The following is a 17,530-nucleotide window of genomic DNA, read 5'->3' on the forward strand; positions in this document are numbered from 1 at the left end:
TGCACTGGGCAGAAAGCTTAATCAACTGATCCATTGGGCGAGCAATGATAATAAGTCTTGCATTTGATATAGGCCTTATCACATTGTTGAGACGTCTCAAAGCACTTCCCAGAATATATTGTAAAGTGAATTGATTATATTTTGTGGCAGTCAATTTCACACAGTAGTGTCCCACAAACAGTCGCGGATTGAGTGACCACATTTTTTTTGAGGGATTATTACCCCCCTGGTAAAGCGATCCATCATTCAACTAACAACCGGGTTCCTACTGCTAGGTAAACAGAGGAGTATGGAATAAGGAAACTTGCTTAAAGTTTCCCCCCACCCGGGAATCAAACACAGATTCTTTTGTTTGCGAGGCAAGCACTCAAACCACTGCACAATCGTTTAGTTGCATTCAGGTGCACTCTTTGAAGTTGAGGGCTGGATTTCTCTGCCAATAGCAATAAATCTAGAATTACAGGCAGTATTTTTCGTTTATCATCTTTCTGGAGCTGATTTCCAATTGGGCCGCCTGTTCAAGCGTTCAGGGCAGAAACACTGGCTGGTTATTCTCTCTCTCACTCTAGTTCAGGACACTCAGGCCTGATTGCAGTGCTTTCCACTGATGTTGCTCATCAGCTGTCTGCACGGCCTAACCTGGGTCTGCTCTCTGACCAGTATCTTTACAAAGTGAGTCATCAGTTTGCCTGCATTTAGCTGAAAGAGGTTTGGGGGAGATGGGGCGTGTGTGCTGGAGAGAGAATCTTTCAAAGGAAGGGGAAGCCATGAAAACCAAAGGGGGTGACGACGGAAAACCAGAGTGGGAAGGAGATCCGCTCAGGGAGGCTAGTGTTTAAACAGAAAGGTTAGATGATAATAATTCTTGCAATTGATATTTTGCCTTATCATGTCTTTGAGACATATCAAAGCGCTTCACACAATATACTGTAAAGTGAATTGACTGTATATTTTGTGGGATGCTGATGGTAGAAAGGAATTAGGAAAGTAAAAGTTTGGCTTTTTTGGTGACACGATATGTGCATTTCCTTTTTACCCCCAAGTCTTCTGGGTTTTAAGGTTCCCCATTCCAGACCTCATCCTGGACCAGCAAAGTGCAGATGTAGCTAAAGTGCAGCGTGGCCTAGCTAAAGCTTTTTTCATTTAACCACTGAGTAAAATGTACCTTTGACATGGACAACATACGAAAAAGATTTTTGAATAAAAGCACAGGGCAGCTTGTGAAATATGTTTTGCCCTCTGCGCTCTCTCTCTCTCTCCTCCCCTCTGTCATATTTTGGTGAAGTAGCAGTACTTGATTGGCTTTTCCTTACGTAATGTTCATTAAATATTGATGCCCCTAGAACCTGGGGAGAGCCTTTTTCTGCAGCGAGTGTTTTGTAAGCTGCGTTTGAGAGCTCAGTCAGTACTGCACACTGCATCGGTGAGATCATCTCTCCGAGGCCTGTAAGGTGGTTTGTCTTCTTTGATTCGTCAGCAGGAAGGCAGGAGCGCATTGCTCTGTGCTGTGTCCTGTCAGAGTGAGGTGTGGAGTCCAATGATGGTGAGATGGGACAGTGCAGGGGGGAGGGAGTGGGGCAGGGAATTGGAGGAGAGATTTTCTGGGGGTTTTAAGGCTGCTCCTGGATTCCTATAGACTGTTGTATTAACTGCTGAATATTGCTGAGATAGTGAGTGGGCCTGGATAAACAGTGTGTGTGAGAATAACAGTGTCATGGCTTGTGGTCTCCTGTATTTATATTGAGTGTGTTACAAAGTGGTTCAGAAATTTTTGCTGCACGTTAGTTAACTCTCTCCCATCCCTTTGCCCTGACCCCACGGATTCGAGGCTTCCTCTGGTCTAAATCGTGTATTTGGCTGAGGCTGAGGAACGAAGAGATCAGTAAATAGCACATACCAGTGGCCTGAAATTCCACCCAATCTTACCCTAAGAGAGCATTTTGTCTTAATTGTTCAAAACACACAGAATTGTGGACAATTCTTATCATAATTATAATAATCCTTTCATTTGTTGGGGCGCCTTTTACGGCAGGAGGATATCTCAAAACGCTTCACAGGAATAACTGCAAAATGTAGTGGCAGTACATTTTGTAAGCGAACAAGGCAGGCAATTTACACACAACAATGTCCTGCAAAGAACTATGAAGTAAATGACCTATTTTATTTGGGGTTATTGTTGGCCAGGACACTGGGAGAAATGTCCATCTGAACAGGCAGACGGGGGTCTCATTTTGATGTTTCATTTGAAGGACGGATTCTTAAATTCACTCAGAATTTGGAAATTGGTTCTGTAATAATAATAATCCTTGCATTTGATATAACGTCTTATCGTGTCTTCGAGACATCTCAGAGCGCTTCACAGAATATATTGTAAAGTAAATTGACTGCATGTTGTGGGCGAAACATCCTTTTTAAGCACAGCAGACAAACAGCTTTCAAATTAAGTCAAAAATGTAGAATTTTCCACAATTCTGCTCAATCTTAAATGTTAAGAATAAATGATCCTTCAGCTAAGGATAGGTAAAATTTAGGGCTTCAGGAATCAAACCTAACAGGGTGTGGTCTGTATGGCTTACTATTGTTCCAGTTAAATGGCTTGACTAACAAGGCCATTGGGGCTCTTTAGGAATAAATGTATCTGTTTGATTTCATGTCAGAGAAATAATAATAATAATCCTTGCATTTGATATAGCGCCTTAATGAGTCTTCGAGACGTCTCAAAGCGCTTCACAGAATATACTGTAAATTGTGGTGACTGTGTTTTGTGGACAAAACGCAGCAGCCAATGGCTCACAGCATGAATTAAGTGTTTCTGCATAGAGATTCTGCTGCCTGATGCTGGATTGTCTCTAAATTAAGCTGATCATTTCTTTGCTGTGTGAAAAATATACACTAAAATGCCCCTTTTGCTCAATTTGTTTCCTTCAGGGAGTGATTCTGCGTATCTGCAGCTAACTCCTACGGTTCGATGGCGGTTTGACGTTGTACATTGAGTGATGGACATCTGCCGTGGAACACAGCAACCACATATTGTAGCCCAGAAACATCTTCAACCCTTGCAAAGTGCACCAGCGTCTCTTTCCTGCCCTGTGACATTCCTCACCTTGTAGAAAATGGACGACCCGAACCAGCTGGAGCAGAGATCCAGATTTGCTGAGTCCAGCGACTGATCCCTTCATTTAGCATTGTAGCTTGTTTACAGGCTGTAACTTGTCATTGATGCAATAGAGCAGTCACGAGGATTCTCGCAGTGCAAACACTTAAAATTGTCAGATTACCCTTTGACTTGTAGACTATCAATAGAACTCAGAAACTTCTGCAATGCTGTCAAAGACAAGGTCAGAGTTGAAGTGAAACTTTTTATTTTTACACTGTCGAAGCTGCTTGATGAATTAACGTTAGTCTTCCAGATGTATATTTTTGATTATCTTGCTCGAAGGCCTTTGTAATACCTGAGCCTGTTTCTGGCCAGAGTTTTGAGAAGGAAGCACCCTCTCTCCCTCTAGCGTTTCCCTCCTTGGAAGATTATTTTGGGCAATGGGGCTGGACTTTCTTATTGACAGGCACTGGTTCATGATATTAGTGGATTGTACAATACTGGACACAAGGGCTCCCTCGGGTTTGTAGGCAGGATGGAGGGTGAGAATGTTTTTCGTGGACTTTGACGCTCCAGACACCAAAATAAGGGAAACGACTGCCTGAAGCTCAACCCGTTGTTTGGGTTTTAAAAGAATTGTTGCACAACTACACAAAAGAGTTTAAAGAACTGGTCGTCTCGATGACTTACCATTGACCTGTTGCCCAGGTGAGTTAGACCAGAGCTCTGAGACACCAGCCAATGGAGGAGGCGCTGGAAGCAGATGACATCAGCCCTGCATTGGAAGCTACCGAGGAGTTCTTTCTTTTCAGCGGCATCGATGACCGAGTGAGAAGCACGGACATCCCGCAGCGGGAGGTATACGGGATCCAGGAGGTCCCTGTTGTCATAGGCCACGAGGTCCTGAAGACGAGGGGTGAGAAGTTACAAGGTAGAGATGGGACATCTGCTGCCAGAGCCACGACTGAAACCAGACCTGGGGGTGGGGGTCCTGGCAGCCAGCCGGTCAGGGTGAGCGGCAGGTCGTTGTGCTGGAGCACTGGGAGTACAGACTTCGAGGACAGGAAGCTCTCTTCCAGCTGTTGTGGGGTGGCTTACGGCAAGAGAAACGCCTCGGCTAAAAGCTGGTCTGGTGACCGGCCAGAGCTCTGCAGATCCCAGTCCGACATCGTCCCGTCCCAAGGCCAGGCGCGTCCCGGGGCTGCTCGAGCCCACCCCCCGACTGATAGCAGCTTAACTCTCTCCATCCCCTCCTTTTCAACCTCTCTGAACGGAGGTGGCGAAATTGGGACAGTTATTCAAAGGAAAAGCTGTAAGTGCCAGCAATGTCCGGAGCAGCGATCCTGTCTTAACTCCTCAATTACACTTTCTTTCCTATAATCTCTCCGCTTCCTGCTCTTTTACAGGTCACTTCACACATGATTTGCATTGGTTCCATTTACATTACAGTGCAACTCTCGAGTCTCACCAGTGAGCTCTGTAATGCAATGGGCTGAAGTGTGCAACAAGATGCACACTGCAATCTCGTTTACGCTTTCTAGTGTGTTGGTGACAAGTGCCCTCAGCACCACCCACACTGGGTTACATCAGGATCAACATGCTATTACCCTCAAATTAATTGCCACTTTTGTACCTCAATGTCTTGCAGACTTCTGGTAGTTGCTCCCAGGTGTTACATAATGTTGTTTTAGGTTGTACCACTTCTGTCCACATTGGTACTCTCTCTCTTAGCTCGCAGCACTAAACCTATTTTGGCATCCATTCTAACCATGCAGTTTGCCCAGGATGTTAAGCCTGGACGCGATGCCAGTTTCCTTGATGGGCTCTGGTGCTTAGTTGGTGTCTTTGCTCTGTCATGCGTATCCCATAATGGATCTGGGATGTGTTGACAAGCCATAAGCTTCTACATGCAGAGATGCTGCATATATCGTTGAACTGGTTTGAAGCTGAAGAACCGCCAGAATATACAACTCACTAAGAGGCTATTGATGGCCCCCCTTCCCCCCCCCCTCATCAATAATGTAATCTACTCTGGATAGTATGAATAGGCTTGTTCTCAACATGCTAAGAGTTGATATGGTCCTGCATCTTATGTGTTTGATTACAGTTCAGTATTGTGAAATCTGGTCCTGTCTGCCTACATGTTTGTTCAACCTCTAAATGTAGAGTCAGCAACAACAACAGTTTTATATTTATATAGTGCCTTTCACAACAACAACAATTTGCATTTATATAGTGTCCCTCATGCAGGGTAGCATCCCAGTGTGCCTGACAGTGGCGGAGCACGACTCTGAGCCAGGGGAAGGGGGAGGTGAGTGTAGGCATGGTCGAATAGGAAGGTCATCCGGCCCAACCTGAAAATCGGGAAGGAAGGGGCAAGGCGGAAGGATAGAGGAAGAGTGTTCCAGTGTTTCGGGGCATAGTGACGGGCAGCGTGACCACCAATGGTGGAATGGAGGGCCTGGGGGACTTGCAGAAGGCCGGAGCCAGTCGAGCGGAGGCAGCAGGTTGAGGGGTAAGCAGGTCGGAGAGGTAAGGAGGTGCCAGGGCATGAGGGGATTTGAAATGAGTGTGAGGATCTTGAAATTGACTTGTTCAGTGATGGGGAGCCAGTGGAGCTTGGTTAGAACTGGTATGATGGGGGTGAACGAGTGACAGAGTTTTGGATTAGTTGGTTCCTTTGTACGGTGGATCTGGGGAGACCAACGAAGAGGGCATTTTAGAAGTTTACGTCTGGAGGACGTCTCGAATCGCTTCATAGAGCCAACTGGGAGCCCAAGCTGAGGGTCGAGGGAACTGAGGAAAGTGGGGAGGAAGAAAGCAAAGTTATAACTAAAACTAAATTGCAGAATGCGCTGTACTTTTACATTCATGGAATCTTACATTGCTTTTTAAAGAGGAAACATTACGACAAGGCTGCCATTCCCCGGCCCCTGAATGTTTGGGTACTGTTTCATTGGTGCCAGTCGTCACCCAAGGTCTTGCCAATTCTTTGTGTGCGGCTTGACGGTGATTGTTGGCAGACCTTTTGTTTGGGGATTTTAGCGACTGGAATTTCAGTGAGGTTGAGCTGGATCCTGTCCTCTTCAGACAACTACACACAATTGCACCTTTGGCAAAGGGTCATTGGATGGTGATCATGAGCAGGGATACTGTCTACTTATTTTTTTCTTCTTTCTCTCTCTCTAGGCCAAGAATGCTGAGGTCAATTGCATTGCCTTTACGGCTGCTTCTCTGAGTCCCAAATGTCTCAACACATCCTGGGGATTGAGCTATGGTCCTTCTGAGTCTTAAGCACAGTTCCACACTGGGCTGTCAATTTAAAATAACAATAGTTTTGCTAATCCTTGCATTTGATATAGCGCCTTTCAAATTACGAGGATGTTTCGCTACTGTGTATTTTGCAGTGCAAAAGTGCAGCTATAGTGTATTTTCTAGGCAAATGTCTGACATATACAAATATACCAGCCTAGCAGCCTTTACGTGCTCTGAGACTTGTGAAGGGCATTATATAACTGCAAGTCATTGTTGTTCCGCAGGCCCCGCACATGGAGCAGTAGGTGAGGGATTGACCTTTCTGAGCAGCGTTAGATCACAAAATGCTGCTGACAATCCAGTTGGCATCCAGCAGTCTGTGGCTGCTTGGGCAGAGGCATTAATTGGACAGGCACAGCTGCTCTGGAGCACGCCTGGCTCAGGCCTCCAATCCCTGCTTTGCCATTTGCTCTTTGCTAGGTATTAGCTTTCCGCCTCTTCATTTAAATTTGTTTTGTGTTTTTGTTTTGTTTTTGTTTTGTTGCAGCGCTGATAAAGATCGCTCGGAGGGATGGCATCTTGAGGCCGCACTCCAAAACCGAGGTATTATCTGTCTCATTGTGCATGAGGCTGTGTAATTGAATGCATCTGTGCCATCCTCCCTGACTGACCCATGTGGAACGAATCATTTAAATTTTAATTGCGAAACCTTTTTTATTATAATTATTATTGTGTTTCCCGCCCCCCCACCCCACACGGTTTTGTTGCCCCCTCCTCCCATGAGAGAGCGGAAACAACCACCTCATTTGCACAACAATAGAAAAATACTTGCTAGAATGAGACTTTCTCTCATAAAACAAAAGGCTCCGTGAACCTCGGTTTATTGGTGTTCACTGACTGCAGATGACTTGAAATGCCAGCTCTGCTACGTTTGCGAGTGGGGGTAAGGCATTGCCAATTGTAGCCATGCGACCCGGACGAGAGACTGAAAATAACATTTGCATTATTGGATTAATGTGGAAAGCACACTCCTATTATCTAGCAAATAGGGGATTAGTGTGTCTGGATAATTTAATGGTTTGTTCAGTGTTGGAGATACTAATGAATGGCAACAGCTCTCGCCTACATTACAAGGAGAGGAGATTAGCTCCCATCTCAACGCAAAAAAGAAATCATTGCTTTACTCCACTAACATCTAAAGCAAGAGAGAGCATTGCCAATGAACTCCATTTTACAGTTAAAGTCTATGAATTGGTGTCAATTTTTAAAACTCTTTCTTTACCCCATTTCTCTTCCAATTTGTTTCAGTCGCTGTTTCACTAAGGGGACAGAGCAAGTGATCTCACGGGGGAATTAGTTTGGAGGAGTCACAGATCACCTGGCAATGTGAGGGTGCTGCAGTAATATCAGAAAGAACAGGAGGCATGCCAAGCCAGTTACTGTTTTATTAATCCAGCGCTCTCGCACTGTGGCTCAGGGTCCTCTCTAGGCCTGGAATGTCAAAGGATGTTGATGCTGGCGATAATTCTATGTAACCATTTGAATTTTAAAAAGGGGTTCTAGGGTGACCTTCATATTACTTTTACAATGTCATGTCAACAAGTCCCCCGTGAGCCCCCCAGTGGGTAATGGCCCAACAGAGGAGCTGAGCTTTTTGAATGGTCACATGCGTGTGTGTGCACAGCAGGTTCGTTAAAGAGTGAAGGCTAAAGATTTGGATACATTTTCAAGCGCTCTGAGACACTACCCTCCGTGAAGAGTGTTACATAAATGAAGTTGTTGTTGTTGCTCTCTGAGGCCCAGGAAATGCAGATTAACTGCTGGTGGATCTCTATGTCTACATTTGCTTTCATTTTCCACATTCATGATTGAAACCATGCAGTTGCGCTTTCTGCACCATGAAAATGAAGGGGGCAGTGAGTTTATAATGTCCCCTCTTCATTCGGAAAGCTGCTAGTCTCTTGCTCCCCACCGTTTTACTCGCACTCTCCCTCCAACCTTTTCTCTCTCTTCCTCATGCTGGGTTACAGTCCTGTCTTTGGAGTCCTGTAGCTCAGTGGTTAGAGCACTCGCTTTGCAAGTGAGAGACCTGAGTTCAATTCCAGGTAGGGCGAAACCTTGGGCAAGTTTCCTTACTCCAAACCCCAAATAATAATCCCTCCAAAACCAAAAACAATAATTAAATTGGTCATTTTCAATCTACGACTGTTTGTGAGACATTGCTGTGCGCAATTGTCTGCCGCGTTCGCCCACAAATATAGTCAATTCACTTTACAGTGTGTTCTGTGAAGCGCTTTGGGACGTCCTCCCGACGTGAAAAGCGCTATATCAAATGCAAGGATTATTATTATACAGTACCACAGCTACCCAGTGACTGTTTATCAAATGTGAATGTGGACCCTGTGGGAAGCTGCTTAGCCTTAGAAATCACCAAAGCCGACCTTGATCCTATCTAACTAGATGCCCACACTTTCATACCTTTCACAAGGAACTGGTCATCAACGGGTTTTGGAACACAAATGTTATATCAGATCCCATGACATTATTTGAAAGACGGGGAAGTTTCTCCCAGTCTCCTGGTCAACACTACCCCCTCCCTCCACCCCAAAAAAAATGGTGATTCACTGCATGGCTGTTTGTGAGACATTGCTGTGCGCTACTTGGCTACTATGTTAACCACAGACACGTGGTCACTCTGCTTTACGGTGCATCCTGCGAAGTGCTTTGGGACATCCTCCCAACGTGAAAAGTGCTGTAATAAATGCAAGGATTATTATTGTAATTAGTTTTCTCAGAATCCTGTATGAAGAATGGTTTTCTGGATTGACTTTTAAACATTTTAGTTCTGATTTTAAGATCATGTCCTCGTGTTCTGATTCTAACTCTGTTTCATTGTTCTGGATTCCCCCACAAGATTGAAGTTATTCTGTTTCTACATGTCAATTTTCTTCATTATTTCAATCCCCTCTGTCTGACTAGCCCTTAGTTTCAAAGGAATATAGCCCACATTTACCAAACCTCTCTTCCTAGCTATTTCCCTTCATCCCAATAGCTACTGAATCCAGCATCTCTTATTTCCATATGCACCATAAAGGGAAAAACTTATAAGAAGTTGTCAAGTGTGGTGTCCAAGGAACCAATGTTTTTTTTGGGTTGGCCGGGTGTCTGACAAATGGGGAAACCCATCACCATGCTTGAAGAGTATCTGTACCAGACTGAGAGTTCCTTGCATGTAACCCCGAAACCCAAATTATTCAAGCTTCTCTTAGCCTTGAGATTTAAGGTTGTGCAAAATTTTGGACATCTTAATTTGAAAGCTGATTTTTGAACTATCTTCCAAATTTAGATTGGATTTAAGAATTTTCTAAAATTCTGCACAATCTTACGTTTTACCTCAATGGCTACGCCAATGAGAAATCCAGTCCTTTGGCCTTTTCCAAAGCAATCCAAAGCAGTGCAATAACCCCATCTTCTCCCCTTTGTAGGTTCTCAAATAGCTTGTCAAGACGTCCTGAAGAAAGGGAATCTGGCCAGGAAGCCGGATCACATCAGTCTATGGGAGGAGTGCTATGTTGAGCTTTGCTCACGAGAACTGCGTGTGTACAGTTTGGACAATAGGGGAAACTGGCATTTGTGCAAAGCGTACTACTTGAGACGTTGCCAAAGTATCACTGTGCCGGCCACTCACGATGCCAGGGTACTGGAAGTCCTCTTCTCCAATGGAGCATGGCTGCAGCTACAAGCTCGCTCCCAGCAGGAGGCAGAAGACTGGAGGCAGAATCTGCTAGAGCGGGTGATCGCTCTGCGCCCCCTGGTGTTAAAGGACGTGGAACATGCTACTTGCAATACGCCACCTCTTCCTCCTAACCGGGACCCCAGGACTTTCAAAGCAGAGGCTGCACTCAGTTCCATCTGGCTCGGACCTCTTCCCCTGCACAGTGCATGCAGAGAAGGCGCGCTTCGGATTGGGACACTTCGCAAGTTGACACCTCAAAACAACTGGAAGTCTTACACCTTCATCCTTAGCAGAAGCCAGCTCAAACACTTTGGCTCTGCGGGTCGAGAGGAGGAAGCTGTAGTCCATTACAAGTTGAGTCAATGCCTAGATGTTCACCTGGACGTGACGAGAGATTCCGCCACCTGCTTTAAGGTCATTTTTCCAGAAGAGGTTCTCTTTCTCATGGCAGATGCCCAGAGGGAAGCCCAAGAGTGGACGGATGCAATAGCGGCCGCAATGAACGCTACGTGGGGATGTGGCGCTGCAGACCACTCCGCCTCCAGGGTCGCCAACACAAAGGAGGTGGGCTCGCAGAGAAGCAAACGCTACTCAGTGACCAGCAGCTTCCTGAGCCTCCTGACCGTGATTGCCGTGGAAAAGGGGCTCACGGCCCAGAGCTTCAGGTGTGCAGGTGAATGTTCGCACTTGTTAAACAGGAAACGGTGTGTGGGAGGTAGTGATAATAATATTGGCCGTTGATGGTCTGATGTGTTAAAAACCTTTAATCATATTGACGTTAACGTTTTTCGATCAAGTCAAATGTTCACAAAATGGAGTCCTGCAGCTTCGTGGGTAGAGCCCTCGCCTCGCAAGCGAGAGGACCTGAGTTCATTTCCCAGGCAGGGTGAAACCTTAGGTAAGTTTCCTTACTCCACGTGTCTCTGCTTACCTCGCAGTAAAAATAAGAATAGTTAGTCGATTGGCATATCACTTTCTGGAGGTAATGATCCTTCCCCAAAAAATAAATAAATAAAAATGTGGTCACTCAATCCATTTGGGACACTGCTGTGCGCAATTGGCTGCTGCGTTTCGCCCACAAAATATACTTTACGGTATATTCTGTGAAGCGCTTTGAGACGTTTCAAAGATGAGGTCGATAAGATAAGGTGCTATATCAAACGCATGGATTATTGTTATTATAAAGACTAAAGTGTAAAGCATGTACAGAACCTGGCTACGCTGCTCTCCATTTAAATTCCTGAAACATCTCAAAAAGTCTGACCAGCCTCGGGCAGGTATTTGCACTTCGAGTGACCCACGTCCGTGCTACCTGAGTTCATCCTGGATCTGTCTGTGGGCTAACCTCCCAGCAACTGACAGCGGCCCCCACTGCCTTTGTCTGTGGATTAGCAGGAGGCAGCCAGTTACTGTGGGCTTTTGGGCAAAGAAAGAGGGGTGAGAGAAAAAAAAGAGTGTTTTTTTTACTCTAAATTCCTCAGCCCCTTGGTACAGATTCCTGTAATTACTTCTATTGTGCCCTCCCTGAATGCCAAATAATACAGCAAAAGCCATGTCTAATTGAGACCTTACGGGGCATACAAATCCACCATTGTTCAGCTTGACAAATTGAGGCCAGAAAGTGGCAGTGACCATGCGGAAATTGAAGGAAGTGCCAGAAAGACCATTAAAGCTACAGTAATACCCTGTCTTGTGCTACCCGCCAGTAAAGGTTTTTTTTAATCCCCAGCAACAACACCTCGGGGCCGGGCTATTTATTTAGTAAAAGTGATTAAATGGTAATACAAGAGGTGCGGCCATTGTCCCTCGTGGCTAATTGATTGACATTTAAATGCTGCTAAAGCGCAGATTGGCAGGATATGGTGCAGCTTGTTTTGTTATTTTTGTGCTGCTCCTGAATTGGCCTGTCAGGATTTGGGAAGAGAAGTGAGGGGCCACCAGCAGCATGGGTGAGACATTCACAGACTCTGCCTGCGTGCGTGCATGCGTGTGTGTACTAAATTAGTCGGGCTGGTTTGTTTAGGCTCATCGCCATTTTCCCAATTTCTTACAGTGAGTAACTCACTCTCCTGTACAGTGTTTGGATGGATCAAGGCATGCGTACATGGCAGTTTTATTCTACGGCGTTGGATTTCCCAGGGTTTTCTCGGGTTGTTGGCAAGACTGTAATCAAGTTACTGATTGGGAGAAGTACAGTGAGATTTGTTCTAGAGGCTGCACACATATTTTGCTCATGATCTGTTTTTGGCTCAGTTGCTGTATGCACATTCAACCCGATAGCTTAATGTGGCAGTAGAGATTTTATTGTGAATTGTGCCGGTAACTGAAAACTTTGCAACGTGCATTTACAACTTCACCCAGGATAGTATCCCAAGGTGCTGCAATGTGGCACCAAGCCGGGGAGGTGGGGGAGGTGACCATATGTGTGTTTGAAGAAGCAGGTTTTAAGGTGTGATTTGAAGATGGAACGGCAACTTATGGAAACAACCACCTAATTTGCACAACAATAGAAAAATACTTGCTAGAATGAAACTTTCTCTCATAAAGGAGTCAGGGACGCTCAGCAGGCCTGTGTTGGCTGTGCAAAGGGCACAGAAAGTGCAAAATTTTCCAAGCTCATCGTTCGTCAGCCTGGCTCATTTTGTTGCACTGTTGTCACTGAGTCAGAAGGTTGTTGTTGTTCAAGCCCTCATCAGGACTTGGAAACTCCTTTGTCTAAGCTGACACTGCAATGCAGTGCTGGGGATGTGCTTCGTTGTTGAAGGTGCCATTCTTTGGATGAGACGTTAAACCAAGGCCCAGTCTACCTATTCAGGTGGGCGTTAATGATCCCATGGGAGTATTTGATAAGAGAAGGGAGTGTCTCCTGATGTCCTGGCCAACAATTCCCCCAATCAAAATTGGTCATTCATTCATGGGTCATTATGCGCAAATTGTCTGCTGCATTCACCCTCAAAATGCACAGTCACTGCATTTTACAGTATATCTGTGAAGCACTTTGGGAAGTGCAATGACTCCCAATCTTCCAGGAATTTACCAAGATTGAAAAGAGTAGGGGGTGGATTAGCAGACAATATGAAAAATAGTATTAGGTGATGGCAATCTTGAATTTGGGTTAGGGTTAGGTTGGGTTAGGGTTGTAGATTGTTGGGGAAAGAGAAAACTTAAGAAAGTACAAATTCCATAATCTTGAGATTCTGGCTAAGAACGAGTTGAGAACAGATCAACTGTTTCAACGCAGGGAAGAGGAAAAGCTTAATGGTGAATTTGAAAGAGGAATATAAGGCTTGCCTGATCACTAATTAGGATTGAGAAAGGTTGTCATTAGGAGAGGGACACCTATCAAACAACAAGCTTCTGTTTCATCCTGCAGGAGCAGTATGCCAAGCTTCAGACAGGCTTGAGCTTTATGTAGAGTTGAGAGGCCAAAGTATATTGAATGAAACAGGGAAATTGGCTGCTTGGAGGAAACGTTTAGCAATGGTGAAGAATCCAGGTTTGAATACTCAGCTTTTGCACTGAGACGGTTGTGAATGAGTGAGTAGGTTGATGATGTACATCTCAGGCAGTTATTTGTTGTTCTCTATAAAGCACATCTGATGGGTAGTGATTATGCTGATACTGATATTCTGAGGTACTTGATTTGTGTTTGGGGTTAATGCTTGATGCTTTTTGGCCATTATAGTACTTTATTATCATCGTCGTCAGTGAATGAAGATCATGAAAACAATATAGAAGATATACAGAATCATATGCCTGGCACCATCGATATCCCAAGGTTTTCCTTTTGTGACCTCAGAACACAGGAAACTACAGACAGACAGTATCACTTATTTACTTACACATTTAATTTTAGATTTTAAAGTTGACGTGTGGGACTCATTGACGGTCCTCACCAGGAAAACAAAAACATATCTCGACTTTAGAAAAAAGAGGTTGTAGCCCTAAAGTTTGAGAAATTGAAAAAGTTCATTCCACTGGAATCCTACAAGACATGAATCGGAATAGGATTTGAATCCATTGGAATTCAGTGTAATGGAACTGAACTGAAAGTGTTTCAGTGTATGAAGGGAATGAATGGGGATTGATTTGGAGGTCTACACCACTTCATGGAAGTGGATTAATACATTGGAATTCTGTGTGTTTCCAGTTAATGAGAATTGCTCTCAATAGTTTCTAGCATACCTGGTTTTCCCCTTCTGTTTCCTCCCCTCCTCCCCTCTCCCCATCCTGAATCCTGAAATGATTGAGCTTGCAGGTTCTGTAGGATGCACAGGCGTGCTAAGCAGTGTTTTGAGTGAGACACAGGAAAAGCTGTAAAGATATGGGTGGGAGTAAGCTCACTCTGCTTTCCAATAATGTCACCGCAAAGAACGCCAGGTTAAAACATTTTCCTTTTGAAGCCAGTGTTGCAAAATGAAGCTTTGAAGGAACAAAGCTTTGTCCCAACTCCCTTCCCCTCCCCGCTCTCTCCCAACCCCTTATATTTTAGTCCAATTGAATGTTCTATTCTTTAGCGCTAATCGAACCCTGACCTGGTAAGCACAACAAAGAGTTGTATGGTCTGGGCAGGGAGTGCACACTCTCCAGCCTCTTCACTGTAGGTAGACGGTCTTCCTGTTCGAGAGGTACTGAGACTCCTCATTCTTGTAGCGAACGGGACTAATTAGTGCCCGAGCATGAATACATTTCTCACTGCACATTGCTTTTGAATACAACATCAAAGGAACAACTTCCTTTTGTGGCTTTTTTTTCCCCCTCCCTCTCTCTCTTCCAAGATCTATGTAAATAACTAGTGGTAGAATACAATTCAGACAATGTCTAAACACGGTGGTGGAAAGAAAATTATCTGTACCATTCAAGTACCGTGATGCATGGGTTAGAATGCTGAATAGGCCCAGACATTAACAGAAACCCAATATATGCCCTCGGTGCGATCGCTTGTGATAAAATATATCCAGCTCCAAACTAAAAATGAGAGTTTAGCACCAAGAATCCCAACATCTGTGTTGCCTGAAGCAGAACAAATGGCTAAGTCCAAAAAGGTGAAGTTGTGTCCAAGCAATCCGTGCAGCCCCTTCATATCCACTCGGAAAGAACGTTATCACTTTGTGCATCTGAAGTACAGCAGCCGTCTGGAATGGACTGATGTCCTTTGTGCAGCGGATTGTTCTTCTGTATTGAATAAGTATTGTAATAGTCGTAAAAGCAGCCCGGTTGAGCCAGGGGATAAAAACGCAACTGATTTGAAGTACTATTACGATCATAGCTTAGTCTTCCTAAATGCCAAATTGGATTTCCATTTGCTTCCATTACAAGGACACTTGCATGCTTATATTACTGATTTGAGCTATAAGTTGAGACATTAAGAGGAAACATTAAGTAGGTATCCCACATCTGCCCCTGAATTCAACAGGTTGTGGACTTCTCGTACATTACGAGTATTTTGTTACTATTTTTCTCTCTGGGTTATTTGCCTCTCCAGGAGGTATTTTGCTCCATAGGATCTGATCTCAGCCGTGGCCATTTTTCATGTGTGAGGCAGGGCAGTTAGTATTGGCAGGCTGTTGCGCTGCAGGAGAATTGGGCAGATCACAGCTGAGCCCTCACACATATACAGACACTCACTCATGTGCACACTGATGCACCTACACGCAATGCTAACATGCATTCACTTCTAGCAGGATTTATTGGGTAGAGGGTCAGAATCGGGAACCCTTGCTGATTTTCTTCTCCCTAATCCAGAGCTCAGGCCAGTTACAGTATTCTCAGTGCTTATCTGGCCAGGACCAGCACAGACCAAGAATTAAACCTGGGGCCTTGCTGGTCTGTATGGCTCAACTACTCAGAGGATTAACTCATTGAGCCATCAAGGTGGCCTGTATTTGACTTGTACAAGACATTTAACTGTTTGCTTGCCTCGAAAGGGGTGGGTGAGAATAGAGACTTACAGGAAGCTGGATGCCATCCACGTTATACTAGTGTTTATCTTTTATTAGCATCAGACCATTAAACAGTGAAAGAAAAACTTGATGTCCCATTCAGAATGTATATTGATCTGTGGAAACTATGGTACAATAACAAGGTGTGAAAAATGCATTCATAATCGTGAGCTACCCAGAACACCTCCATTAAAAACAAGCCTAGGTGATGTGATCCTCACGCACGCTTCAAACCACATGAAAGCAAAACTCCAGACTCCAAAAAAATATCAACAGCATGTCATAGACAAACCACTCCTTTAGAAGCTGTCTCTAAGCACCGATTCATTTTTGTTTTATCTTCTTCATCTGCAGAGTTTAAAAAACAGTCTCAAAGTGGATGTTTTTCATCTGTACCTGGTAACGGTTGTTAAAGGGGAAGGTAACTTTCCAAACAAATTCCTTTGAACATAAAGGGTTTGCCCCTTAATGTGTTCCGCCTGATTACTTGTCATTTATGTCAAGCAATTTCTTTGAAATCCTGTTTTTTTAAGAGCTTCTCTGGGGAGCCTGGAAGATGCCCATCTCCTTGAGAAAAAAAAGTCAAGTGAACAAACCTGACGGTCAGCCTTTTGTCTCCAAACGTTGCTGTCTCAGTTGCCTGTTAGTCCTGGCGAAAATACACAGGTAAAACTCTGCGTCAACACAGGGAGCCCTGTTTTTTTAGTTATGGCTAATTTTGTTCCTTTTCTGAACATGGTAACTCTGCTGGAGTTATGGCTGGGTGGCACTGGGCGTCCTCCAGTAACTACTCCAAGTTACCATTCTTCATGGGCAAGACTCGAGACTGTGAGTGCTGACAGACTGTTTGCCAATGGAGAGTATCATTGTGCTCACTTAATGTCCATTCCAATACAGTTTACAGAGCAGTCAACGGTTAGCGAACAGGATTCAGAAAACCAACTGATTTATTTAAAACCCACCTCATGACTTACCTCTTCGACCGCACCTATGGTCACCCCCCCCCTTTCTCCCTTGCTCGGTGTCCATCCCTGCCACTGTGCAGCGCTTGGATGCTATCCTGTGTGAAGGGTGCTAAAAAAATACAAGTTGTTGTTGGTACATTGCTTCTCCCCATCCTTCCTAGCCTAGGACACTGAGGCCAGGATTCATTTCTGTGACTTCCGTGTGATTGACATGGGTGCCACACAGTGGCTTTGGCCATTAGGGAAGCTGCTTGGAGAGTGCTGTTTGATTGAAATGGGTTTTCACGAGCTTCCAGTACTGGATTTAAAACATATCGATTGTCATGTGATTTCAGTCAACCTGCAGGAAGCAGTGTGACCTCATGATGCCCTGACAGAAAAGCTGCTAACGTCCTCCGACAGAGGTCAGTGATTGCTTCCAGTCATTGAGGAAGCCACTACTTGGAAGCTAGATTTTCGTACACAGTTACAAAAAAAACATCTTTCATGCAGAAAGCACGCTTATAGCTTGACACTGGGGGAGTATGAATCCCAG

The 17,530-nt window shown here is 44.7% G+C and overlaps 1 protein-coding gene across 4 annotated transcripts in view; it reads left to right on the forward strand.

The window, feature by feature from the left end:
• The window catches only part of plekhm3 (pleckstrin homology domain containing, family M, member 3), a 51,652-nt gene that overhangs the window by 6,145 nt on the left and 27,977 nt on the right, over positions 1-17,530 (forward strand). For 3 of the 4 annotated variants that reach the window (XM_007890594.2, XM_007890596.2, XM_007890597.2), the window contains 2 exons: positions 2,929-4,409; positions 9,838-10,761. In XM_007890594.2, the coding sequence (XP_007888785.2) occupies positions 3,839-4,409; positions 9,838-10,761 (1,495 nt within the window). In that variant the 5' untranslated portion in view covers positions 2,929-3,838. Of the gene's footprint in view, positions 1-1,514; positions 1,544-2,928; positions 4,410-9,837; positions 10,762-17,530 lie in introns of those variants that run through there. The other variant, XM_007890595.2, reaches the window with a different exon arrangement.

This window comes from Callorhinchus milii, unplaced genomic scaffold, assembly GCF_018977255.1.
Source record: "Callorhinchus milii isolate IMCB2004 unplaced genomic scaffold, IMCB_Cmil_1.0 Scaffold6, whole genome shotgun sequence".
Classification (NCBI taxonomy): domain Eukaryota; kingdom Metazoa; phylum Chordata; class Chondrichthyes; order Chimaeriformes; family Callorhinchidae; genus Callorhinchus; species Callorhinchus milii.